The sequence below is a fragment of the Chiloscyllium plagiosum genome, chromosome 13 (genome assembly GCF_004010195.1).
Source record: "Chiloscyllium plagiosum isolate BGI_BamShark_2017 chromosome 13, ASM401019v2, whole genome shotgun sequence".
In the NCBI taxonomy this organism is placed as follows: domain Eukaryota; kingdom Metazoa; phylum Chordata; class Chondrichthyes; order Orectolobiformes; family Hemiscylliidae; genus Chiloscyllium; species Chiloscyllium plagiosum.
The window spans coordinates 13,376,174-13,394,023 of NC_057722.1; the positions used below are offsets into that span (position 1 = coordinate 13,376,174).

General features: G+C 40.5%; 1 protein-coding gene across 1 annotated transcript in view; it reads left to right on the top strand.

Annotated features, from left to right (window-relative positions):
* The window catches only part of LOC122556295 (rho guanine nucleotide exchange factor 4-like), an 84,402-nt gene that overhangs the window by 32,293 nt on the left and 34,259 nt on the right, over positions 1-17,850 (top strand). Inside the window, exon 5 of the mRNA XM_043702924.1 lies at positions 4,124-4,303. Within this exon, the coding sequence (XP_043558859.1) occupies positions 4,124-4,303 (180 nt within the window). The remainder of the gene's footprint in view (positions 1-4,123; positions 4,304-17,850) is intronic.

The following is a 17,850-nucleotide window of genomic DNA, read 5'->3' on the forward strand; positions in this document are numbered from 1 at the left end:
ACTCCATTCAGGTCTAGTGTGATTTTGTGTTTCGAGTCTGCACACTGGCAGCAATGGCTTCCTGGTCTGGACCTTGGGAAATTTTAGCCTCTTGGCCGAGGCTTGGTTTTGTTTTGGGGTTTTGCTGTGGGCATTTTCCCATGATAAAGCTAGTTGTGGTGCCTGTTTGAAGTCCATTTGGGCTTCAGCTAGTCGGTGCTTTTTCATGGTTACATCATTAAGCCCAGATACTGAATGGAGCCTCAGCATTTCATTATGAGTTAAACCAAAGTCACAAGCCTCTGCCAGTCATCTTAACTTAGTCAAAAATCCCGATACAGATTCCCCTGGTTTTGGAATTGATGAGTAAAACTGATCACATCTCAGAATTAGAGGAAACTTGGGGGTCATAATATTCCTTGACTAAACCCATCAATTCGAGACATGATTTAGTATCTCATGCCAGAGGCAAATGTAGACTCCTAATAACCGATAAAGCTGTGGGTTCAGAAGCTGTCAGGAAAATTACTTGAGGTTGCTTTGCATTTGTCCCAAGACATTTGCCCAGAAAAAAATAGCTCATTCTTTCCAAATACTGGACCCAGTCTTTGATGGCAGGATCGAATAAGTCGAGCTTCCCAAATAACGGCATGCTGCTAGAAATGCTTACCCCAACTCAACAATGACTGTTGCGAGTGAGTTTCTTTAGGACCATGCCTTTCTCTCATTTCTACTGAAAATAACTCCACAGATGCTGGTATCCTATCACCAAGACACCCTTTATTTACATGTGGAGAGCCCTTGACACTGATCCAGCTTCCACAGAGCCAGCTCTCAGAGTGAATAGAACCTCTGACACTCCTGTTTACATCTGTCAGCCAGGACTCCCTGATTGGACCAGATTAATAGCCCCATTCAGGGAGCTCACCTCTCAGATCCACCTGGCTGACCTGGTTACAATCATTACATCCACCTGGGCAATCAAAGCCTGCTGTATCTTTGCAGGATATTACACATCACAACATCAAATTCTCACGCTGCATTATGCGCCAAAGACCAATATTCACCCAGCAGCCCTAGCCAACACTTAAGACTCATGAATACCAGCCAAATGCTCGAATTCATTTTTGTTCACCCATCAGTCTCATCTGCCATTTCTCTCTGCCTACATATACATAAAGGTGTTCACAAATAGCCAGCACATTGTCCAAACACTACCATAGACATTGTCTCTTGCAGAACAAGGTATTATACAGTGGAAGACAATGAAAGAGTATGAGGGAAGGAAAGGACATTGGGATTTCATAGGGACCAGATAGCTCTCAGCATCAGTGCAAGTTACAATGGGCGCATTGTATTGACTGCAGTGGGAACATTGAGGCTAACAAGTTTTCCTGTCTTAGGTCCCTCATCAGCTTCCTTAAATTACTTACAGTGTGGAAACAGGCCCTTCGGCCCAACAAGTCCACGCCGACCGGCAACCCACCCAGACCCTTTCCCCTACACTTACCCCTTCACCTAACACTATGGACAATTTAGCATGGCCAATTCACCTAACCCACACATTTTTTGGACTGTGGGAGGAAACTGGAGCACCAGGAGGAAACCCACACAGACACAGAAGAATGTGCAAACGCCACACAATTAGTCGCTGAGGTGGGAATTGAACCCAGATCTCTGTCACTGTGAGGCAGCAGTGCTAACCACTGTGCCACCGTGCCGCCCCACCGTGCTGCTCTTCCCATCCAGCTATTAAGTGTGATGAACAAGTAGCTGATGGTGTCACCGTGGCCCACTAGCTCACATTTCCATCCATTCCTTTACTCTGACCTTCCTCTTCTGAGTTCCTGATTTCAGATATTCAGGAACTACCTCCAGAGCAACAACAGCTGCCTAAGGAGGAGAGAGAACATCTGCATAACATTTATCAAGAGGTTTAACAGATTGATCTGACTCATACAGCCAACAGCAGAGCCACTGATACTTCACACAGCTTAGAGATGGGAACAGAGTTGAGTTTGGCTTGTCTGGCAGCCTCCTTTCACTGCTAATAGAAGTAAATATGGAAGCATAATACACAAAGTTAGTTTAATGTTAATTTTTTATTGCTGTTTTATTGATACTAAAACTGATTAAAAATAGAAAAGGGAAAAGCAATGAAGCATTGCTGGAAAATCAGATGGAGCAACGTTTCACAAGAGATGGCAGTAATGTTGGAGCAGAGCCAATGTGTATTATGTTAAATCTGTGTGCTGTTTGCCATTCACTCCTATCATGTGCATGACAAAAGTTGGTTATACCCACACTGAATCAAATGTATTTTGCATGCACAACGTTGGCACATAAAATTTGAATGATGATCACGTCAGTAAAGAAAAAAGAAAGAAACGACAACATTCTGGTTCTGGCATCATGAATGGCCACAGTTGGAAAAATCTCAGCCTAAGTAGATCGGGCTAGTTACAGGAAGGGAAGTAGGTCAATCCTTGGTGTGCAGTTACAAGGTTAGCAAACTGTGAAGATGTGCTGGGAGAAATTTCTGCAAATAGGGATATTTAAAAATAGGGTAATAATACCAGACAGTTCAAATTTCTCAAGGTCAGTTGAAATAAAAGTAATACACATAATCCAAGTGGAAAACATTTTTAGACAACATCCAGGACCACTTCCTAATTCGATATGTCTCACCTTCAGCAATGAAACAAACGTTGCTTGATTTTAATCTGAGAAATTAAGGAACAAATAATTGATGCAAGAAGAAAATATGGGAAATAGTTACCATTATATAGTTTAAATGTAATAATAACAAAGATAAGGATGCTGCAAACAATATAGAGGAAGATCAGTGAGAAAACATCTGACCCAAGCTAACTGGACAAAATGATTGATGGCTCAATAGGAAATGTTTCCATTACGAGAAGGATATAGTAAACGCATTTGCATAAAATATAGAGTTGTGTGGATAAATTAAGTTTGAACTGCAATTCAAAATGGATGGACTTGAAAACAAAACTGATGTTAATTATGAGCAAAATAGGCTCAATACATGGAAGTGATGACATAATGGGATAAATTAATGGGAACAGGAAAATGATAAAAACATCGACAAATATAGTAAAGAAGAAGGAGGATTGCTCAGAGGTGATGGGAGGAATGTAAAGGAAGATCACAGGGAAAAAAAACTATATAGCTTACAGCAGATTTTACAAATGATGAAGTGAAAACATAGGCATATCTAAACAAGATATATAACTATTGCCATGAATAGACTTCTTGAGGAAGGAGGAATATGGTAGCATGGTACTTATGGGTTGGAGAACCTTCCTGCTACTGATTAGCTGTTTGGTGTTTGCAAATTAATCAATTTAAGATTATTCATAGATTGCAAAATACTTTAGTTTGTTCTGAGGACTCAGCTTTATGTCTATAAAATACCTGAAGTAATATTAACTTGGGTACTACGTACTGTAATAGGTTAGGACAACTCCAGGCTCTTTGTTTGAATCAAGATGAAATTAAAATTCTCTTCTAGTTGCTATTTAGGCATAAATAAACTATTTCAGTAATTTATTCTCAGTAACCACAATCCACAGCATAATACTTGCCTTTGTAGATCACAGTTCAAGCACTCAAAGGCATCTGGCAGGGTCAAGGAAGTGTGAGGATGATGTATCACAGCTATTCTTTTCAGTTATGAGTTGCTGACATTTCTGGGAGAATTTGAATCTATAGCACAAAAAAAATCTGTAAGAGTGTGTGTGCATGGAGCATGAGAAGAAAATAAATCCTTTCCATTTCTCCATGAAATTCATAAGCAAGAACATTCATGCCCTCCCCAAAAATATTCATGGAAAATATTCCAATTGGATTTTGAAAAAATTAAGAAGTTAGTAAATACTGTCCTTAACTCTAAACTATTAATATAGTTTCTTTCCTGGTAATGTGTCAACAGCGGAGATATAAAAAGTAAACAGTCAGATGTTCAAAATAATTTTGTTACATTATTTGAGGTCAGTAAATTGGGTATGACAGAATCACTCAACAAAATATTTTATCATGTTCTCCTGCTTCAGTCAGTTTTGCTTTGCGATAGCTAAGTTGCAAAAGGAATATTGAAATAAATTATTGCTTGTTTAACCCTCAGGGTTACTACAAGCAGTGTCAAAAAAAGCCTGAAATGTTCTCACAGGATCGACTGCACACCATCTTTTCAAACATTGAAAACATTTACAAATTCCAGAAGAAGTTCCTGAAATGTCTGGAGAGGGCATACAATTTACAACAACCATACTTGACTGAGTTTGGCTTCTGCTTTCTCGATTATGTGAGTAGTTATTTAAATTTCCTTCAACCAATAGGCTAGCTCTTTTAATTTGAGTTTTTTTTCAAAACTGTTTAGAGGATTCCTCACTGCTACTGATGATGACTGGTTATGACAGTACTTATGTTGTGCAAAACCCATGAATCTTGGGGAATGAAAGACAGTGGTGCGATTCTATCTTTCACATACATGGAGATTTAACCACAACTGACTGTTAGAACATTAAGTAGGAACCAATAAAAAGGTGCAATCTAATAACAGTGGAGAGTTTGAGCTATATGGAAAGGCTGAATAGGCTTGGTCTGTTTTCTCCAGAGCGACGAAGGCTGAGGGGTGACCTTATAGAGGTCTATAAAATCATGAGGGACATGGATAGGATAAATAGACAAGGTCTGTTCCCTAGGGTGGGGGAGTCCAGAACTAGAAGGCGTAGGTTTAGGGTGAGAGGAAAAGAATTAAAAGGGATCTAAGAGGCAACTTTTTCACACAAAGGATGGGGCATGTATGGAATGAGCTGCCCAAGGAAGTAGTGGAGGCTGGTACAATTACAATTACAACATTTAAAAGGCATCTATATGAATAAGAAGGGTTTAGAGGGATATGGGCCAAGTGCTGGCAAATGGAACTAGATTAATTTAGGATATCTGGTTGGCATGGACAAATGGGACTGAAGGGTCTGTTTCTGTGCTGCACATCTCTGTGACTCTATCAGTCTAAAACAGCTACACTTATTTAACAGACCATCTCAGAACTTTTTCATTTTCATGCAATCTTGTGGACTAGGCAATCAACTTGAGGTCCTACAGTGACAGCACTGTACAATTTTCCCCCAGTCCCTAAACGCAATTACATTAAACTCCATCATATCAACCCACAACCCAACTCGGAAAAAAGTGAGTTCTAGATTTACAGGGCACCGACCTGATACAAGGAACAAAAGATTTCTATTATGACATTTGGGGTCCTAACAGTAGTTGGAAGATCCGAATCAAAAGGGTGGCATGGTGGCTCCAAGATTATCACTGCGGCCTCACAACACCAGGGACCAAGGTTCAATTTCAGTCTCAGGCGACTGACTTTGTGGAGTTTGCACATTCTCCCCATGTTTGCGTGGGTTTCCTCCGGGTGCTCCGGTTTCCTCCCACAGTCCAAAGTTGTGCAGGTTACGTGAATTGGCCATGTTAAATTGCCCATAATGTTCAGGGATGTGTAGGTTAGGGGTAAATGTAGAGTAATGGGGAATGGATTTGGGTGGGATACATGTCGGAGGGTCAGTGTGGACTTGTAGGGCCGAAGAGCCTGTTTCTACACTGTAGGAATTCTAAAAACTGTATTCTAAATTCTAAAAAACTAATAACAGCATCAAGCATTTATATAGCAATTTGAAAGTACTAAAATATCCCAGGTGCTTCACAGGACATTTATCAAACAAATTCTGTTAATTAATGGACCAGTAAATGGACCAAGCTAATACTACGAGGTAAAAACAATGACTGCAGATGCTGGAAACCAGATTCTGGATCAGTGGTACTGGAAGAGCACAGCAATTCAGGCAGCATCCGACGAGCAGCAAAATCGACGTTTCGGGCAAAAGCCCTTCATCAGGAATAAAGGCAGAGAGCCTGAAGCGTGGAGAGATAAGCTAGAGGAGGGTGGGGGTGGGAGAGAGTGGCATAGAGTACAATAGGTCAGTGGGGAAGGAGATGAAGGTGATAGGTCAGGGAGGAGAGGGTGGAGTGGATAGGTGGAAAAGGAGCTGGGCAGGTCGGACAAGTCCGGACAGGTCAGGGGATCGAGTTTCTGGAGGTTAGAAGCTAGGATGAGGTGGGGGAAGGGGAAATGAGGAAACTGTTAACATCCACATTGATGCCCTGGGGTTGAATTGTTCCGAGGCGGAAGATGAGGCGTTCTTCTCCAGGCGTCTGGCGGTGTGGGAGCGGCGGTGAAGGAGGCCCAGGACCTTCATGTCCTCGGCAGAGTGGGAGGGGGGGTTGAAATGTTGAGCCACTGGGCGGTTTGGTTGATTGGTGCGGGTGTCTCGGAGATGTTCCCTAAAGCGCTCTGCTAGGAGGCGCTCAGTCTCCCCAATGTAGAGGAGACCGCATCGGGAGCAACGGATACAATAAATGATATGAGTGGATGTGTAGGTAAAACTTTGATGGATGTGGAAAGCTCCTTTGGGGCCTTGTATGGAGGTGAGGGAGGAGGTGTGGGCGCAGGTTTTACAGTTCCTGCGGTGGCAGGGGTAAGTGCCAGGATGGGAGGGTGGGTCGTAGGGGGGCGTGGACCTGACCAGGTAGTCACGGAGGGAACGGTCTTTGCGGAAGGCGGAAAGGGGTGGGGAGGGAAATATATCCCTGGTGGTGGGGTCTTTTTGGAGGTGGCAGAAATGTCGGCGGATGATTTGGTTTATGCGGAGGTTTGTAGGGTGGAAGGTGAGCACCAGGGGCATTCTGTCTTTTTTACGGTTGGAGCGGTAGGGTCTGAGGGTGGAGGTGCGGGATGTGGACGAGATGCGTTGGAGGGCATCTTTAACCACGTGGGAAAGGAAATTGCGGTCTCTAAAGAAGGAGGCCATCTGGAGTGTTCTATGGTGGAACTGGTCCTCCTGGGAGCAGAAACAGCGGAGGCGGAGCAATTGGGAATACGGGATGGCATTTTTGCAAGAGATAGGGTGGGAAGAGGTGTAATCCAGTACTACACCTACTTCTCCTGCTTTGAGTTATTTTGTTCCTGGATCAGAACACACTACACACAATTATCTTTTCTTTGGTTCTGAGGGAAGCCAGATGTCATCAGCTGCTCCTCCTGGCTCTACAAGTAATACTGTGAGCCACTACTTACAAATCACCAACCGTGAAATTGTCATACATAGATTTTGAATGAGTTAGATTTGATAAATATTTCTTAGTTGCTTTGAAAAATTAAAATATGTTTTTATCTGATGCTTTTAGCATCAGCAGTACATAAGAATTAAGAGCAGGAGCTGTCACATTACTTTAATGGCCTGTTCTGCTATTCAATAAGATCATAACTAAACTTCTCCTTAAATTATCTTTTCCCAACCAGAGCTCCTAACTTTTTATTGCATTCAAAATCTATCATCAACTGTTTTTGAATATGGTTAACAAATAAATATGGTTAACAAATAAATATTTTTGGGGTAGAGAATCTCAACGATTGACAATACATTGAGTGGATGCATTTTTCCTCCTCTCAGTCCTTATTGTAGATCTGTATCTGTCAAGTGTGTGGGTTCTTTAGGAGGTTAAATGGTCTCATGTAGATGGTAGCCATCTTGTATCCTAAAGAGCAGTGCGTTGTAAACAATATGCTGTTTATTACATCTCTACAACAATTTATACATTATAAAAATAGGCTTTACATTACTATGTTGGGGGAGACAGTCTTTCTCTCCTTTCTTTCTCGCCCCCAAGTTTGCAATATGTCAATGTGCTTATTGCACTGAATCAAGTATTAATCCTTTCAGATCCATGTAGCATCTCTATATTTTCCAAATAATATTGTTTTATTCTAACTTACATAACGGCGTTTACTATTAACCCATCTCCAAGGGCGTGTTTGACTTGTAAACTAAGACAATCTGGAGATTTCACTGTTCTCTATGACTGTGTTCTCTATGAGCTTGGAAGAATAGTCATTCATTGGTGAGGAGGTAGTTGTCTTCCTTAGTCTGAAGTTCTCCTCTGTTGTCAGTTTTGCCATTCATTTCATCCCAATAATCTAAAATAATGCTCAATTGTACTAGGGTGAGGATCTTATTAACTTTCTTGTGTCTCATTCAACAGTACCAGCAATATATGACCTTAATTTATTTGCATCTCCACAGATAATCCAACTTTTCTGTTTAAATCCATGAATCTCACCTCTTGAGCCATCCCTAGTGTTATACACACCAGTACATTTTGAGTTAAGCAGCAAAACACTTTTAGGAATTTGCAAAGGTTTTACTGCAAATCTATATTATAGATCTTATACTATATTATCGGACATAAATAAGTTTTCATGTTCCCCTTCTAGGCCCTGGCCCTGTCTAGAAACCAACACCTCACTGGGGAAGAACACAACTCCTACAGATTTTCCTTCACCACCTGTTCAGCGATATTATTACACAACTCTGGTACTTGAACCTGGGTCTCTGAGCTCAGAGAGAGAGACAGTAACACTACACCTTAAAGCCAGTTGTAGGTATTTTTTCCTAATCAACTTGCTTAGGCACTCTCAGAAACTTTCTCACAGGGTCTTCTGGTGAGAAGTAGAGATACTAGCACTGCACCACAAGAGCCCCCAAACTCAACTCCTACATATTTTCTAATCAACCTGTTCAGAGATGTCATTCCATACCTCTGGAGTGGGTGGGAATTGAACCCATTCTTCCTGATTCAGAGGTGGAGGCAATATCACTGCGCCACAAGAATGCTTCAAACTCAACTCCTTTATTATTTTTTTCTCCATATCTAGAAGTGCTATCACATGCAGCTGAGCATTTTTTTCTCCCCTTTAGATTTCCCCTGTTTCCAACAAATTATTTTATTCTTCAGAACCCAGTGAGAACCATGTAATCAAACCAAAGTGTTGGGAGCAAGGGAGGGGATTAAGTCAAAATGGAATTGGAGGGGGAAATAAGGCACTCCATCCCCTGTGGTGCCCAACTTTCAAACACAACTTCTAAGTTTTCCAATCAACCTGTTTAGAATGTTGTTAAACATCTCTGGAGCAGGTAGGACTTGAACCCAGTGATACTATCACTGCATTGAATAGCACTTTAATATCTTGAAGTGCTCCAAACTCAACTCTGAGATTTTATTTTTCTGAACAACCTGTTCAGGGATGTTATGACACACATTTAGTGCGGGTAGAACTTGAAGCCAGGTCTCCTGTGTCAGGGGTAGGGACACCACCACCACTATGCCACAAAAGCCCAAACTAAAACTCAACTCCAAGACTTTTCTGAATCAATCTGTTAAGCATTGTTTTTATGCAGCTCTGGAGAAGATGGAACGTGAACCCAGGCTTCCTGGCTTAGAAGTAAGAACACTACCAATGCACCACAACAGCCCTCCAACTCAATTCTTTTCTTTTTTCTTTTATATCCAGAAGTTTTATCACACACAACTGAATGGCTTTTTCCAGCACCAAATCTGCTGTGGCAATTTTCACCTATTAACCACCACCAGTATATTCTGCATTTTCTAAATAAATTACACGCAAGCCAATTAATGGTAATGCATTTAATGTGTTTAGATATTTTCAAATCACTCTGTTATTACACACCTCTGGAGCAAGTGGTACATTAATGTTTTGGAGATGCCGGTGTTGGACTGGGGTGTACAAAGTTAAAAATCACACAACACTAGGTTATAGTCCAACAGGTTTAATTGGAAGCACACTAGGCCATATTGTCTAGCCAATATCAATTGTTACAGTTAACCTGAGAATGCAACTTTTAAAAAAAGGTTTTGTGATTTACACATGAAAGAAGTGAAACTATCATGGTATTCGAACAGATGAAAGACTCAACAGACAATCAAGGTATTTTCAACGTATCATTTCAGTTACATCACATTGGAAACTTTTGCTATAAATTCTGTGCCTTACAATTGTGTCCTCCACTATCACCTGATGAAGGAGCGGCACTCCGAAAGCTAGTGTGCTTCCAATTAAACCTGTTGGACAATAACCTGATGTTGTGTGATTTTTAATTTTGTACTTTAATGCATACTTCCTAGCTCAGAGGTAGACATACCATTACTGCAGTATTGGAACCCTTCAAACTCAGCACCTAGAGATATTTTAATTAACCTGTTCAGAAATGTTCTTACCCAGGCTCAGATATGACCCCAAACCCAACTTGTTGTTTTCTTTTCTTTTGTGAATTCAGTTTTCTTGGAAAGGATAGGAAGTTGGATCTTCCTCTTTCTATCCATCAGTAAGTCAAATGGTGCTGGAAAATGTTGCAATTCATTAGTACAATATAGAAATTGGAATTCTTCTTCAAGAATGACTTAACCATTCTGACCCTGTGTTCAATTGTGGGCAAAATGGTGAGGATGTGACATACTCAAACCCAGAACTGGCTGCAAAATTGCTGAACCACTCAATGCATTGTGTGAAACAAACATAATTTTCTACCTATCAGAAATATCATATGTGAGACTTAGATGACTGCTTGCATAAGTGTTGTATTCAACTTCTTAACCTCGATCAATCAGGAGTAATTAATCAATGACAGTCAAATAAAAAGAAATCCCAAGGCCTGTTAGGCATTTTGTTGATATTAATAATTCTTTTTGCTCTGGCATGTGGATGGTGCATGTCTCACAAATGGTAATAAGTTCCTTAATATTGTTGAGGACTCCAGGATACCACACTGTAAACTGCATTTGGTCGCATTTGGTGACTCCTAGGTGTCCTTGATGAAGCTTCCCCGAAACTTCTTCTCCAGTTGAAGCTGGGATGTTTTTCATACACCAGCAGGTGTTTAACAATTTTAAAACTATTCCTGTTCTCAAAATATGTTTTCATGGCCACATCCCACTGAAGCAGCTATGCAAATAACTCTTGGTGCAATGTCACCAGAATTGCAGACATTCGTAGTCTCTCTTTCATTCTTATTGAATCTGGTTACACTGATTGTGATTTTCTGGTTGTTGTGCTACTGTGGACCAAGTGTATGACTTGATTTCTCTGGATGGTCACTCAGGAAAGCACATCCACTGTTGCCGGTTTCCCTGTGTGTAGACTGCTTCAGAAGTGACAGTCATGAGAAAAAAACTTTCCATCTTTGGAAGCATTCTTACACGTTCCTTCTCATTGAGTTGATGTCTCAATGATTGAGCTGCTGTCAACTATTATCAAATGTAGACAATGAAGTCTTTGTTATCTGACCATTTGTTTCAGAGCCAATAGATCTTTTGTTTCGGAGCCAATGGCCCAGCATGACTAAGCACTTAAGAAAGACTGTAACTTTTGAACTACTATCTTTATTTCTTTATTTACTACTTAATGCAAAGAATGACTGTGATGTTTAACTTTAACTTCCTTCTTTAATTCTTTCTATTCTGTTCTTAAGATTTTGTACCTAGATAGTTGTACCTAAGATGGTACTATGTGTGGTGATATTGTACACTTTTGATGATATTTCTGTACTTTTGTGCTTGAGTATATGTGACAATAAAGTCTAAATCTAAATCTAGATCTAGACCAGCCATTGATTTCTATTGAAAGCTGGACATGCAGAATAAAATATCAAATTTAGTTGCTCAGTAACTTTTACTTTCTGGGGTACTTCCCATCTGCATTTAACTAAAAATGAATGAATTTAATTCAAAACCAAAGATGAGATGAGGAATTTCCTTTTAACATAGCATATCATTGTGATCTGGAATGTACCACCTCAAACATTGTTGGAAGTAAATTCAATGACAATGTTGAAAAGGAAATTGATCACAATGTTTGGACTGGAAAAATTTGCAGAGCATTGGAATAAAGTGGGGGATTGGAGCTATTTGGCTTTAGCAAAGGATTGAAACTAGCAGTGTGGTCTGAAAGAGCACCTCCGCCCCACCCCCCCACCCCACCCCTGTACTATATATCAATGCATGATTACAGAATTTGTACAATTGTTGATCGAAGTTTATCAAGTTTCAAGTCAGTGCTTCCAATTGAACCAGTTTAACTATAACCTGGTGTGTGATATTTAACCAAGTCAGAAGAGATACTGTTCCTTTACCAAGTTGTACTTATTTGCCTGTTTCCTTGCATTGGAATGACGTTCAACTGTCAGCTTGATTTGATGTAACGAAGTTAACACTAGTGTTGGATTGCTGTATTATTATTTTTGTTACAAAACAACACTAACTATGAACAAACAAAGATTCTAAAATATGCTCTCATGTTTTCACTTCTGTTGACTTAATTCAACCTTTGAGCAGTCTTTGGATATCACCTCCCATCACTTGACAGTAATAATTACAAATTAGAGTTTTAATGAAACCTCTGTTGCAGCTCAAAATAAATTCTGTGAGCCTACTTTGTTCCTGCAGTTCAAAAGCTATAATTTCCTAATTAACTGTCCTTACCATACACGTGTACCCCCGATTATTAACAATTATCTCACACACACAGTATTCTGAATATTTGACTGGATTTTGCTAAGTTGCATTCAGGATTTTGAACCCAGAATATTATTTAGAATTAATTATTGAAATGAAGAACTTACTTAAAATGACAAAAGTTAAAAGTGCAAAATTCTCAAGAGAGGTAAAAAGTATTATTCCATGAAAATCTGCAATCCATCTATTTTCCTCCAAAGGAAATATTTTGAAGAAATGGAACAGTTTCAAATTGTTCATGAAACAATCTGATTTTCTTGATGAACATGTATTCAATATATCCTTCTCCTCACTTCATTAGTGAATAAAGCCAATCTCAGGATGCACCGTTGCTAATCTATGCAAGAGATTATGCAAGGGGCAGGAGCAAGAATAGAACATATGGCTTGGCATGTATGCACCTTATGACTGATCTTGGGCTTTAACTTCACTTTCCTGCTTGCCCCCCCACATCCCTCAATTACCTGAGAGCCCAAAATTTCTCCACCACAACTTTAATGTATTCAATGATGGCACAACTACAACCCTCTGAGGTAAAGAATTTCACCCATTAACACTCCTCATCTCAGTCTCAAATTATTGACCCTTCAGCCTGAGACCATGCTGTTGTGTTTGAGATTCCCCAGACCACAGACTCTTGAACTCTCATTATTTATCCTATCAAGTCTCTTCAGTACCTTACATTTTTCAATGAGATCAACTATCATTTTCCTAAATTCATTAATTTATCAACCAATGTACTCAGCCTGTCATCATAGGCCATCTCTCACTTCAAAGGGACCAATACAGTGAATCTTTGCTGTACTATCTCCCAAGTACTTCCTTTCTTAAGACACTATTTCAGGTATGACAAAACTCTCAAACTGCAATTGTCAATTTGTTCAATCTTTGCATTTTAACTATAATGCTTTTTATTTAAGGACAGAACAGCTTACCTAGGACTACAGTTACTTTTGGAGTCCATATCATCAATCCTATTGCAGTGCTTCCAACCATTTCTTGATTTCACATGGAGGGAATCAAATTGGCTGAAATATTGGCACCTGCAATGCTGGGACCTCAGGAGAAAGTCAAGATGGATCATCCACTCAGCACTTCTAGCTGAAGATGGCTGCAAATGCTCCAGCCTCATCATTTGCTCTGATATGCTGGGCTCCCCCATCATTGAGGTTGGAGATATTTGTGGAAAATCCCCGCAATATTTGGGAACCTAATCTGGGAGTACACAGCATCCACTATCATTAATCCATGATGAAGACCGACATTTTGTGTGAGAAAGAGGCATGCATCAATTGCTTCAAAATACAAGTTGATTTGTTTAATCATTGCAAGTCATTACTCTCACAAGAGTTCATTATCTGTCTCCAAGCCTTTCTGAATGATTTTTTCAAGTTAATTTTCTATCTCAATTATCTCCCCTCCCACTATGCATTATTTTTTCTCTTTGTTTTGTCCATCTGATTCTTATCAATCCTGAATCTTCTTAAATTTCATTACTTATGAGATAGACTGTTGGATCCAATGTTCAAGGCATCTCACTTACCATACTGACCTCACATCCCTGTTGTCAATCTACATCTCCAGAAAATTGCAGCTCAAAAAATAAGATGATCTGTCAAGTTTGGAAGAAATTTCAACTCAAAATTCCCTCCATAAGGCAGGACTGCTACCACTAAGTCAAAAAGTCACTCATCGGCAGAACATGCAAATAGACAAATAAATTCATTGTACAAGTGTGAAGCTAAATAGAAATGATACTATATGCAGAATGAAAAACAAACTTTTTTTTTGCTTCTGATGTAAGTAAAGCTCTTAACAATTAAATAACTTTATACTTTCTTTTAATTGTGGCTGGGATATCATTCTCAACTTTATAACAAAATGGCAAATTGGATGTGCACACGCCAGCCCATTATTGAACCAGGCCAATTCTCAATTCAATTGGCTTTGATTCAGTTGGAATGGAAATCGGGCAGCTGCTGCAATGGATAGTTGATTCACTCAAAGCGTTAAACATCCAGATGATAAAGGTAAATATTATCCCCATTGTTTACATTTTAAAAACAAACTTAGAGTCATAGAGTCACAGAGATGTACAGCACAGAAACAGATCCTTCAGTCCAACCTGTCCATGCCAGCCGGATATTCTAATCTAATCTAGTCCCATTTGCCAGAACCCGGCCCATATCTCTCTAAGCCCTTCCTATTCATATACACATCCAGATGCCTTTTAAATATTGTAATTGTACGAGCCTCCACACTTCCTCTGTCTGCTCATTCCATGCACACACCACCCTCTGCATGTAAAAGTTGGCCCTTAGGTCTCTTTTATATCCTTCCCCTCTCACCCTTAACCTATACCCTCTAGTTCCGGACACCCCCACCCCAGGGAAAAGACCTTGTCTGTTTATCCTATCCATGCCCCTAAGATTTTGGAAACCTCTATAAGGTCACCCCTCAGCCTCCGACGCTCCAGGGAAAATTCAGCCTATTCAGCCTCTCCCTATAGCTCAAATCCTCCAACCCTGCAACATCCTTGTAAATCTTTTCTGAATTCCTTCAAGTTCACAACATCCTTCCATTAGGAAGGAGACCAGAATTGCACGCAATATTCCAAAAGTGGCCTCACCAATGTTCGGTACAGCTGCAGGACCTCCCAACTCCTATACTCAATGCTCTGACCAATAAAGGAAAGCATACCAAATGCCTTCTTCACTATCCTATCCACTTGCGACTCTACTTTCAAGGAACTATGATCCTCCACTCCAAGGTCTCTTTGTTCAGCAAAAGTCCCCAGGACCTTACTATTAAGCAAATAAGTCCTGCTCTGATTTGCTCTTCCAAAATGCGGCACATCACATTTATCTAACTTAAATTCCATTTGCCCCTCCTCAGCCCATTGACCCATCTGATCAAAATCCCACTGTAATCTGAGGTAACCCACCACACCTCCGATTTGGATGTCATCTGCTAGCTTATTAACTATACCTCCTATGTTCACATCCAAATCATTTATATTCATGATGAAAAGTAGTGGACCCAGCACGGATTCTTGTGGCACACTACTGGTCACAGGCCTCCAGTCTGAAAAACAACCCTCCGCCACCACCCTCTGTCTTCTACCAAATGGCTAGCTCTCCCTGTATTCCATGAGATCTAACCTTGCTAATCAGTCTCCCATGGAGTCCATATAGAGCATGTCCACTGCTCTGCCCTCATCAATCCTCTTTGTTACTTCTTCAAAAACTCAATCAAGTTCATGAGACATGATTTCCCACACACAAAGCAATGCTAACTATCTCTAATCAGTGCTTGCCTTTCCAAATACCTATAAATCTTGTCCCTCATGATTCTCTCCAAAAACTTGCCCACCACTGGTGTCATTACCATCTTTTTAAAACAGTGGCACCACATTAGCTAACCTTTAGTCTTCTGGCATCTCATCTGTGACTACTGATGACACAAATTTCTCAGCAAGAGATCCAACAATCACTTCTCTAGCTTCCCACAGAGTTAGAGGGTACACCTGATCAGGTCCTGGGGATTTATCCACTGTTATGCATTTCAAGACATCCAGCACTTCCTCCTCTAAAATATGGACATTTTCAAGATGCCACCATCGATTTCCTCACTTTCTATATCTTCCATTTCCTCTGCACAGTAAATACTGATGCAAATTACTCGTTTATTGTCTCCCCCATCTCCTGCGGTTCCACACAAAGGTCGCCTTGCTGATCTTTGAGGGGCCTCATTCTCTCTCTAGTTACCCTTATGTCCTTAATGGATTTATAAAAACCCTTTGGATTCTCCTTAACTCTATTTGCCAAAGCTATCTCGTGTCACCTTTTTGCCGTCATGATTTCCCTCTTAAGTTTACACCTACTGCTTTTAAATTCTTCTAAAGATTCACTTGATACCTGCTGTTTATACCTGACATATGCTTCCTACTCTTTCTTAATCAAATCCTCAATTTGTCTCGTCATCCAGCATTCCCTATACATACCAGCCTTTCCTTTCACCTTAACAGGAACATACTGTCTCTGGACTCTCATTATTACATTTCTGAAGGTTTCCCATTTTCCAGCCATCCCTTTATATCTGCCCCCAATCAGTTTTTCAAAGTTCTTGCCTAATACTGTCAAAATTAGCCTTTCTACAATTTAGAACTTCAACTTTTAGATCTGGTCTATCCTTTTCCATCACTATTTTAAAACTAATAGAATTATTGTGGTTCTGTTCGCCAAGCTGGGAATTTGTGTTGCAGATGTTTCGTCCCCTGTCTGGGTGACATCCTCAGTACTTGGGAACCTCCTGTGAAGTGTTTCTGTGTTGTTTCCTCTGGCATTTATTGTGGTTTGTCTCTGCCGCTTCCGGTTGTCTACAACACAAATTCCCAGCTTGGCGAACAGAACCACAACAACGAGCACCCGAGCTACAAATCTTCTCACAAACATTAATAGAATTATGGTCACATGCTCCAAAGTGCTTTCCCACTGACACCTTAATCACCTGCTCTGTTTTATTTCCCAAGAGTAGGTCAAGTTTTGCACCTTCTCTAGTAGATACATCCACACACTGAATCAGAAAACTTTCTTGTACACTCTTAACAAATTCCTCTCCAACACCTTGGCAGTCCCAGTCTATGTTTGGAAAGTTAAAATCCCCTACCATAACCACCCTATTATTCTTACAGATAACTGAAATCTCAATAGATAGACAATAGACAATAGGTGCAGGAGTAGGCTATTCTGCCCTTCGAGCCTGCACCACCATTCAATATGATCATGGTTAATCATCCTTAATCAGTATCCTGTTCCTGCCTTATCTCCATAACCCTTTATTCCACAATCCTTGAGAGCTCTATCCAACTCTTTCTTAAATGAATCCAGAGACTGGGCCTCCACTGCCCTCTGGGGCAGAGCATTCCACACAGCCACCACTCTCTGGGTGAAGAAGTTTCTCCTCATCTCTGTCCTAAATGGTCTACCCCGTATTTTTAAGCTGTGTCCTCTGGTTCGGCACTCACCCATCACCCTCCAGAGTGTCCAATCCTTTAATAATCTTATACGTTTCAATCAAATCCCCTCTCAGTCTTCTAAACTCAAGGGTATACAAGCCCAGTCGCTCCAGTCCTTCAGTATAAGGCAATCCGGCCATTCTAGGAATTGACCTCGTGAACCGATGCTGCACTCCCTCAATAGCCAGAATGTCTTTCCTCAAATTTGAAGACCAGAACTGCACGCAGTACTCCAGGTGTGGTCTCACCAGGGCCCTGTACAGCTGCAGAAGAACCTCTTTGCTTCTATACTCAATCCCTCTTGTTATGAAGGCCAGCATGCTATTAGCCTTCTTCACTATCTGCTGTACCTGCATGCTTACCTTCATTGACTGGTGCACAAGAACACCCAGATCTCT